This window comes from Hydractinia symbiolongicarpus, chromosome 9 (genome assembly GCF_029227915.1).
Source record: "Hydractinia symbiolongicarpus strain clone_291-10 chromosome 9, HSymV2.1, whole genome shotgun sequence".
Classification (NCBI taxonomy): Eukaryota; Metazoa; Cnidaria; class Hydrozoa; order Anthoathecata; family Hydractiniidae; genus Hydractinia; species Hydractinia symbiolongicarpus.
This window is the reverse complement of record NC_079883.1, coordinates 21,606,001-21,616,260: the sequence shown is the minus strand read 5'-3', so window position 1 is coordinate 21,616,260 and position 10,260 is coordinate 21,606,001. Positions and strand designations below refer to the sequence as shown.

Here is a 10,260-nt window from a genome sequence, read left to right as displayed (position 1 = left end):
ATTCAAATTTATAACTTAAAATTAAGCTGCAACTAAAAATAACAACAACTTTTCAAAAACTACCGAAGACGCTGGAAGTTATATTGTTACTGCAAGGCACTTAGCGGGACACGGATAAGTATTTTTGAACACATAGCGGGACGCGAATACATAGCGGGTCACGCCGTGTCCCGCTAAGTATTTAAGGCATATTATTACTAATTAAGTGTGTATAACATGGTTTAGGGAGGTTTGACCGTGTCCCGCTAAGTGCCGGATTTCGATTACAAGAGACTTTGGTAAAATTGAAACTTATCGGGACACAAAAATTTCGGTCATTTCTTGACCTAATTGTGCATTACCTGTCTCCGAACGATTGTTAATCGTGTAAATATTACTTATATTGCAATTAAAATCGATATAACCGATTATTAAATTTTTAACAACAGGGTCTGATAAATGCGGGACATCTAATGTTATTGTCTTTTTAACACTTAGCGGGACGCAAAATTTCCTTGGCGTTTTGGCATAATATTAAAAACCTGAGTATGATAGATTTATTGTGAGTGTTTTGCATACGTATCTAAGATCTTTTACTTTTAAAACCGCGAAGATCCCACTTACGTTCATGAAGTTTAAAAAAAACAAGAACAAACAGTTAAATTGTCCCACTGGCATTGGAATCCTTAAAGCCCTAGACGCATGCAACTAGGTTGGAGCTATTAAGTGTTACTGAGAGAAAATACTATGGGGCACTGACAATTACTCGAACCTCCATAATCGAATTATGGAGGTTCGAGTAATAGAGTTTAAGGAGAGGTTTAGTTACAGAAAGTCGAGTTATGGAGAGTCTACTGCGCATGTATTTATAACACATAACCATCTTTGCAACAAGCATGTTTAAACTTCACTTAGCGGGACACGAAAAATAATATATTTACAATTAAGCTATATAGTATAACAACGCGTTTAAAAAGAACATAGCTTGCAGCGGGAAATTACAAAGGTTAAGAAACCATAACAACAATCAAAAAATTGGAACGGTTGGAAAAATAGCGGGACACGATACAACAACAAAATATGTCAACCATTGTAATGTTAAACAGTGTTGTTCGTGATAGTTAGATGCTGACATGAATCCCATTAGTTTACGTCAACAAGAAGACGTGTCCCGCTAAGTGACTTTTGCACACGCCAGGTTTCGTGTCCCGCTAAGTGCCTTGGGGCTTGTATTTTCTCCAATTAACTGACACTCTAAAAGGCGGACACCTCGGATTAGCGGAGACTTTGGTCATATGCCAGCCGTTTTCTAGTTAAATTCTCATAAAAAACACTTAATTAGCGGACACTCTAATCAGCGGACAATAATGTTTACACAAAAAGCAAATATGGCTTTTTTTTCTCCAATTAGCGGACAATCCAAAAAAAAAAATAGACAAAAATGAATAGTTTTTCTAACATTGATTTCACACATTTTACAACTTTTGTGTCCAGCTTCCTTTTAATCTCGTCAATTTTCTCAAGAGGAAAGAGAAACACTTTTCTTTTCTATTAAGAAGAGACTAAAGATCGTCAAGATAAATAGCAGAAAACAATGTTAATCAAAGACTGTTTAAAATACATTCTTTAATCATTTATCCATCATTTGTTTTTAATTTGTTTGAAAGACTTTAAAGATCTGTAAAGATAGAAAGTTTGCTTCGTTATCATTATGTCTCTATTATAATAGCCGTATTCCGTCTGTCTGTCTCTGCGCGGACCCCCCGCTGAGCTAGAAAATGATGTTACGGAAGAACGAATATCAAATGCGATATACTTTTATCCAGTTTGTCGCGACGAGTAAATAAAAAGGACGGGCGAACCCGTTGATTTTTCCACGGGCAACGACTAGTTAATATTATATTATCATTTGTTATTTTTCCTTTCCTACAAAAATCAGCTTTATTTTCTAATTTGCGGCTTAAAATATAAAACTTTCCAAAAGGCGGACATTTTCAGTCAGCGGAAACATTAACTTCCCTCAATCCTGAGAGATATCGGATTGGTGAATTGTACACTGGCTACTACAATTACATTGGCAGCTATCGTTAAGCACTGAAGCTGTAACCAGTTTTTTCATTTATAATTAAAAAAAATGAAACAGCCATTTATTTATGTGTTCAGAAAAGAAAAACTTAATTCAGAAAAGTGTTGAAGTATTCAGTAAATTTTTCAATTTGTATGTTATGTGTCTGAATTTTTTCAACACTTGTTCAGGTGACGATGCTAGTAAAGATGAAACTTAAAGTTCTGAATTAAGTAGTTTTTATTTTCTTAACATACAAATATAAAAAGCTTTGACTTCATACGATTGAGCACTCTTGTCACTTTATCACAAGTATTTACTTGTTTATAATAGCCCTATGGCTATTATACATATGGCTATACATATGGCTATTATAAGCGAATAAATACGTGTGTATAGACAGTTAATTGTACCTTATTAATTTAATTGGTTTCTTTTCAAAGACAGTATTGATTTTATTCACTGATGACAGTTGTAAGGATGAAGGCAAAGCTAACAAGATGTTTTTATTCAAAAATGAAGGTAGGATTATTTATAATATCGAATGTAACTCAAAACAAAAAATGTTAGCTGTGATGTAAAAAAATATGCAATCAAATATTTATCAAAATAACATATATAACTCAATTCGACCTTAAAATATCCAAATTTTACAGCCAACGATTTTTTTCAGCTATTTAGACAACAGGAGATCAAAATCACTATTCGTAATGAATGATGAATAAAAAAATTCGAAAAAACACGGAAGAAGTTAGGAATAAAAAAGCAGTTTTTTTATTTTTGCAGTTTTGACAGAAGGTGCCAGGATGGCTATAGAGACAGCCAAATAATTTAAGCGGGATGTAATGCAACTTTCTTTCCAATTTATTTAGCAATAAGATGAAACAGGATAATGGAAAAAAACATCTTCAACTATCGAAATGCGGAGAAATTTTTTTATTTTTGTTGTCGTCGCCCTACTGTTTATTGTGATTAACTATCAGCAAAAAAGATCGGAAAAACAAGTAAAGAAAATTATTAAAAACAACACAAAATGTTATAAAAATATATTTAAAAATACACTTATAGTGATGAATTTTAATTATGCGTTTTATGGGAACAACAAAATATTACATGAGTTATATGATAATGTATTTGGGAAAATTTTAACTTGTGGACCAGCTCCTGATGATCCAGCAAGTCAAGGCCCAGATATATTGTACAAAGAGGAGAAGATATGGTATTTCAGGTATCGATGTTTGACAAAAGCGATACGAAAGTATCCAGGATACCATGGTAAGTAAAGTTTTTATTTTCAAGTCTTTTGATTTGCGTTTTTTCAAAAGAATTCTAACCTGACTGATTACTATTCTTATTTTTCTGTTGATTTAAACAAAATGTCTTTTATTGTTTGAACCTGAAGTCTTAGCCTGATATGCTTATCGGGAGGCCCGGCGTCGAAACGCCGGGTTAGGCCACAAGTAACTGTTGTTGAACGCTCTGAGGAGCGCTTAATAAAAATTGCAAACTGTGCGACACGGTCAGGTGGAGTGCTTTAGTACAGGTAGGCAGTATGTCGTAAATCAAGTGAATAAAACCCTTTTCCGAAAAAACTTTACTGCAACTTCGATTTAAGGAAAAACAGAGGAAAAGGACAGGTCTGCAGTATATATGTGTCGTTAATCGAGTAAATTGCACACAACATTAGTGTTTCAGTTGTAATGTATTTTTTTAAACATAACTTAACTGCAACTTTAGCCGAAATAAAAACACAGTTTACAACCTGTGTTTATTTCGTCATACCAAAAAACAATAAGTCAATGTTATTTTATTTTGCGGAATAATATTCAGTAAACTTTAACAAATTAATCGTGACACCGGACTGAGCACTAAATACATGTAAACGGTGTCACACATGCGTTATATACGTATTAGCCTTTTCCCAAAAAAACTTATCGCATCTTCAATTTAAATAAAAAAAACTCACAAAACAGCCTGTTGCTAACACTGGGTTGAACGTTTATTGCAGGTAAAGCGTGTCACACATGAGTAATAGGTGCAATACCATTTTCCAAAGAAAAATTACCACAACGGTTTACATAAAAACACAGGTTGTTACCCTATTCATACAAAACAATCACTCAGCAATTTTATTTTGTAGAAAATTTTAATTTGATTAAAAACACACTTTTCAACCTGTTTTTACCCCCATTAAAGCAACAACAACAGTGCAACATTGTTTTTTTTTTTTTTTGCAGAAAAGATTCCTATGAAAGTTCGAAAATTAATCGCGATACAGGGATGAGCGCTTGTACACAGGTTATATTTATATATACACCATGTCGCACATCCGTATAGAAGTAATACCCTTTTTCTCAAAAAAACTTTATTGTAGCCTTGGTTTAAACACAGAAAACAGTCCGTTGTTTACACTGGGCTTAGCGCTTAGTACATGTAAACTGTATGGGCAATAGTCTTTTTTAAAAAACTGTATCATCACTTCATTTTAAATAAAAACACAGGAAACAGACCGTCGTTAACAACGGATGAGCACATAGCACAGGTACTCCGTGTGTCGTTAATAAACTTTTTTTTAAAGTTTATATTACAGTAAAGTGGTCCTAACAACTTAATTGCATTTAGTATAAAAAGATTACTTAAAAATTCTCTTGTAGCCAACTGTATTTGGTTACTTTTCATTTTAGCTAGAGGTACCTAACTTCAGTCACAACCCCAGGTGCAGCTGAGTAAAAATCAGATTGGCGAAGATAACAAACAAATCAATAATGTTGGCTAACAGCTATGTTGGTAGCCAGAATCTTAAAGTTGGTTTTGTTTAAGATTTATATATGGCTAGTGAACGTGACAGTAAGAGACAAACAAAACTAATACAAAGCTTCAGGTGGCTGAATAGCCATGTAAGCAAATAGAAAAAATACCGAAAATAGTTTTAAAAAAAACTGCAATCTTGTTAGAACACAAATAAAAGCTCCACAAAGCAAAAAATAAAGCATACAATTAAAAAACTGTCCTTTCTTCAGCAAAGTTGGTCAGATCTGCTTGCCAAATTTCGGACTGATATTAGGGGAACGTAAAAACTGATGCTAAGAAATATAGAGAGCTTTAGTTTCTAATTGGCCATTTATATAAAACTCCGCTCCTGATTGGACCTTTATTCTAGCGGAAACTCCCTGTACCAGCAGGGGCCCGACGGGTTTCTCGTCCCTGCACTACGGGCTCGTAATTGGTGCGTGGTTAACTTTTGACGCACAAACAGACAGATGACGGCTATTATTATAGAGAAGCGTGTAGTAAACATATCCAAGATCAAATTTACTTAACCAAAACTTATACTTACCATATTAGTAAGGTCCTATTTACAGCAGCAGTTCTTTATTTCTGTATGATGTGGTCATGGTTTCCCTTCAACCAATTATTTAGATTTTTCGAATAGCTCACTTGCAGCGGCAAAGCGAGTACTCCTCGCTAAAGGCGTCTGTTATCTGCTCAAAAGCATTCCAGTGAATAACGTGGAAGTTTAACAAAATATCTAAAATTAGTTTCACGTATCTGTTTTAATTCAAAGACCAAGAAAAACGTCGAAAGAAGGACATTGTATTGACAGCACAACACACACAGCCTAATCATGATGTCTTTTTAAAATCAATACGATACAGCGTATAATATGGACTCTACTTTTCTCAGTAAAAAGTCAATTGTTTTCTTCTAGAATTTCTCTTATTTTAGGATACATTTATAGTAATGATGATCTTATTGTGAATTGGTGGAATTTGCTAAAACTTGATCGAAAGAAAGTATGGCAGAGCGGTATCGTAGACTGGAGACAAAAGGCGTATGGTAAAATTGTTAACAATGCTTGGATGTGGTGGACGTATGATATGGGACTTAAAGCATGTCAAAAATATTATGAGGAATTAAAACGACTTGCTGAAAGTAACCCAAAGGAATATAAGAAATATCTAGATACTTATTTAGCAAATAGCCAAGGTGAACCAAGATGTGCCAAAGGCTGGTCAGATATGTTTTATGTTCCAGGAAGATTTGCCCAAGGTTACGCAAAACTTTCTGACATTGCATACAAAAATAAACTTTTTTTAGAAATAGCTGGAAATAATCTGATACGTACTTTGGATAAATTAGAAAATTTCGAATATCTTAATGGAACTTATCTTCCCGACTTATTCGTAGGCGATCATTCCGCAGATGGATTTAAAAAAGTTTACAATAAAAGAATGACTTTTCTTCATCCAGTAAAATTAAATTCAAAAACAGATAAAGATCAAATACAAACAATTATACGAAATGAACTTGTTAGTTATAAAAAATTATTAACTGAATGTTAGTTTATTGAATTACACACGTACTTTTTACAGGAAACATGCTTTCTGAATCCACCCTAGATGTTGTTTGAATTTGGAGGACTTTTTTTTAGAAAGAACTGACCCCTATTTTGTAACTGAGATATACTTTGAATTTTTTCAATGTTTTGCGAATTAGCAGCTTTGTGTACCTAAAAATCGTGTTTCTTAGACAATAAACAAGTGCATTGCCACATTCATGCGTATTTGTATAACACTTTCACATAACTTGTGACTAACTTGAACTAAAACCTTAGTCGTAGTACTACACTAAATCCAAGTAGCTACTATTATAGTCTAGAAATTACAAAGATTTGAAAATTCTTCCGGCTCTTAGACGTCTGTTTGTTTAAAATGGTAGACGAATCGCTACTCTGTGCTAAGGATTCACGAAAAAGTGATAGCTGGGATATACGCGGTAAATATTACTGCTACAACTGTCTCTTGTAGAAAACATTCTACAATTCGAATTTCTCTAATTCAAAAATTTTTCTAATTCAAACAGTTCTTTAGCTCCCTCAGCACGATTGTCTCCCTAATTCCAATTTTAAAGTGTAAACAGGACTTTGACAAATTCAAATTACACCATTTTTTTCGCTGCCGTCCTGAGAAAAGCACTTGGTGATGCAACTCGTTTTGTCAAAAGAGATCGTCTCTCCTAAGTAAAGCAATCAAATATTTAACAGTTTTTCAAACAGAGTTTCTTTTTTATGAAAACTATGAAAATATGGATTGAATGAAATTTGGATTATGTTTTCTTGATTTTGAAATTAACGTAATTTCTCTTTGTAAATTCGAATTTTCACTCTCTAAAGCTAAAAGTTCGAATTTCAGAGACTTTCTATAATTTGAACAAAATTTTTTCCCCGTGGGAATATTAATTAGGGAGAATCAACTGTATATAAACTTCCACCTTATGAAGGGGATCTGTTTTAAAACTACAGACGAATTCCTAGACGAGTACAGACCAGTGCAGACGAATCACAAACAAGTACAGACAAGGTACAGACTAGTGCAGACGAGTTACAGGCGAGTTACAGACGAATCACAGACAAGTAACAAATCCTCAGACGGGTCGTTTTATTTTTCTTTCTTTAAAAATGAAACTTTATAAAAAGAAAAGTAAATTTCCCCACTGATTCTTTAAAAATTTTAAAAAAATGTAGTTTTCCGGAATTTCTCATAAATTTATAGGACGTTACATTATTGTTAAAAATAGGAAAAGTAGAGGAAGCTGCAGAAAGCACATCCGATTCATCATTTCGTTCGATGTATGATTCGATTTGTGTCATAAATCTATATAATAATACGCCAGTTCCGTGTGTCTGTCTGTCACTTTTGCAAAGTGGATTACATTCTTCAAAATTTTCTTTAACAAATTCTATAAAACATCGCCTATAAAATTGTTCTGTAATTTACCAAACTTTACCGATAAAATAGTATTGACGTTAAAGGAAAGTTAATTAAGATTAGTGAAGCCATTACAATGCACTTAAAACTTTGAGGCCAATTTACTTGGAAACGAGGTGGTGACGTCAATGTTTTTTCACCGCGTGGGTAACTAGGGACCACCTGGGACCAATTTGGGTAATTTTCCAAACCTGGGTCCCCAAATCCGTTTCGGAATGAACGGGTTTATGACGTCATCAAAAAACCTTTAAACCACAATATTTCCGTAACCGTTGGTCAAAAGTACATGATCCTATACATTTTCTTGATCAGCGTTTCAAGATCTATACGAGGGAGGCAACAGGTACATGAATTTCTGAAAAAAAATTTTTTGTGTTTTCACGGGCCTTTGCTGACGTCAGCACAATTTTTAAACACTTATATCTCTTTTTGCGTTCCTCGAAAACATATCATCCTACACATTATTTTGATCAGCGTGATTCAACCTCTACACATTACAATAAAATAATGAAATAACTCTAACTTTTTTGGGATCTTCACTGCTGACGTCAGCAAAACATCTAAAACAACCTATTTTTCTATTGCCCATCTGCTTAAGTGGATTTCTCCACGGGATTTATCGACTAGTCTCTTACAATAATACAGAGACTGTGTCTGTTTGTAACAGGCAAACTGGATATCGTCATTTTCCTTTGATGTCGCCGAAAAACTTATGTCTAACATGTTAAATTTTCTGACGTTACGGCGCGACCTCAATAACACTACTTTAACGTCAATATCCTATATTAACATAATGAAGCCATTACAGTGCACCTAAAATTTTGAGGCCAAATAACTTGGAAACGAGTTGGTGACGTCAATGTTTTTTTTACCGCGTGGGTAACTAGGGACCACCTGGGACCAATTTGGGTAATTTTCCAAACCTGGTTCCTTAATCCGTTTCGGAATAGACGGGTTGATGACGTCATCAAAAAACCTTTAAACCCCAATATCTCTGCAACCGTTTGTCAAAAGTACATGATCCTATACATTTTCTTGATCATCGTTTCAAGGTCTATACGATGAAGGTAACAGGGATATAAATTTCTGAAATTTTTTTTTCGCGTTTTAACGGGCCATTGCTGACGTCAGTAAAATTTTTAAACCCTTATATGTCCTTAATCGTTTGTAGAAAAGATATGATCCTATACATTATTTTGATCAGCGTTTCAACATCTACACGTTACAGGCAACGAATAAACTAAATTTCTCCAATTTCTTTTGGGATTTGAAATGCTGACGTCAGCAAAACGTCTTAAACAACGAACTTTTTCAATGTCCTATTGCCGAAGTGGATTTTTCCACGAGTCTTTATAAACTAGTATAAAATAACAAACAGTTCTGTTCATGTGAGCGCGTGTTGAATGTTTTATAATTTTATTTCGATTTACATAGATTTCATAAAAGTTGTTGGCTACTTAAATATTTAACGTTTCAATTTTAATTATAATTACATAAATGGATGAAATATGGAAACACAGACATTTTAGTCCAAAAAAGGTTGATGAAGCACCAAATAAAAAATGTGCAAAGGCAGTGAAGTTTCGTGGTATGTTGATATTATTTATCTTCCTAATTGATATTTATCGTAAATTCTCTATCCTTTTAACGTTATATAATCGACGCCTCTTGTGATTCAAGTTTGGAAGCGCATACCTTTTTTTCGTCTTTGTCTTCAGGCTAATTGTAAACCTTTCTTCTTTTGACTAAAAAATGTTATAAAATTTAAAAAATACTAAATTTGTAAGCTACCATCCTCTTCCCCAGGGTCATTTGGTCCCTAAATTCATCAAAAATGCAAAAAGTCCTGGGAACAAGTTTGGTAAGCTACACTTTTTTTATAAGAACTGTAAAATTTGGCTTCAGCATGAGGTGTTCTTATTTTTTCACAGTTTCAGAAATTATTTTTATTCTTTTGTGCCTAATTGTACAAGTTGATTAATTTTCGCAAATTTTGCGAATTTTATACTAGTCGTTAGCCCGTGGAAAAATCTACGGGTTTGCCCGTCCTTTTTATACTGCATTGCGTGCGTCTCGCCACTTGCGCAGCTAAGCTACCATTTTGCGTGACGGACAGACGTATACGGGTATTTTACTATAGATTCGTGAAAAATTGTTTGCGTGAAAATTTCTAAAAAGGTTAATTGGCAAAATTAAGTCTCTAAGCGAAATTACTAGAAATGACCTAGAACTAATGTGCATGCATGGGCGTGAACAAAGATTTAGGGTGGGCGCTTATTGGAAGGGGTGGAAAAGCGAGAGGAGCGTTTATAAAAAGTATGATTTTTGTGTTATTTTTTGCTAACTATAATGGTCGTAAAATTTAAAAACAGAACATGTTTTGAGTAAAAAGTCGTTTTTTTTCTAATTTCAAAAATATTCAAAAAACTGCCCCTGAGCGCTTATTCC

The 10,260-nt window shown here is 33.8% G+C and overlaps 1 protein-coding gene across 1 annotated transcript; it reads left to right on the top strand.

The window, feature by feature from the left end:
• The first annotated feature begins 2,132 nt into the window (after window positions 1–2,132).
• Window positions 2,133–6,493, top strand: LOC130657829 (uncharacterized). Its single transcript, XM_057460826.1, has 5 exons — window positions 2,133–2,174; window positions 2,236–2,247; window positions 2,488–2,566; window positions 3,113–3,319; window positions 5,771–6,493. The coding sequence occupies exons 1-5, from the start codon at window positions 2,133–2,135 to the stop codon at window positions 6,385–6,387; spliced, it is 957 nt and encodes a 318-aa protein (XP_057316809.1). The 3' UTR covers window positions 6,388–6,493.
• The last annotated feature ends 3,767 nt before the right edge of the window (window positions 6,494–10,260 follow it).

Bases quoted from the DNA above. Each gene is read 5' to 3' on its own strand.
- LOC130657829 (XM_057460826.1), top strand. From the start codon at position 2,133: ATGTGTTCAGAAAAGAAAAACTTAATTCAGAAAAGTGTTGAA. The intron at 2,567-3,112 runs GTAGGATTATTT...ATACACTTATAG, and splicing joins GTTTTTATTCAAAAATGAAG to TGATGAATTTTAATTATGCG. The intron at 3,320-5,770 runs GTAAGTAAAGTT...CTCTTATTTTAG, and splicing joins AAAGTATCCAGGATACCATG to GATACATTTATAGTAATGAT.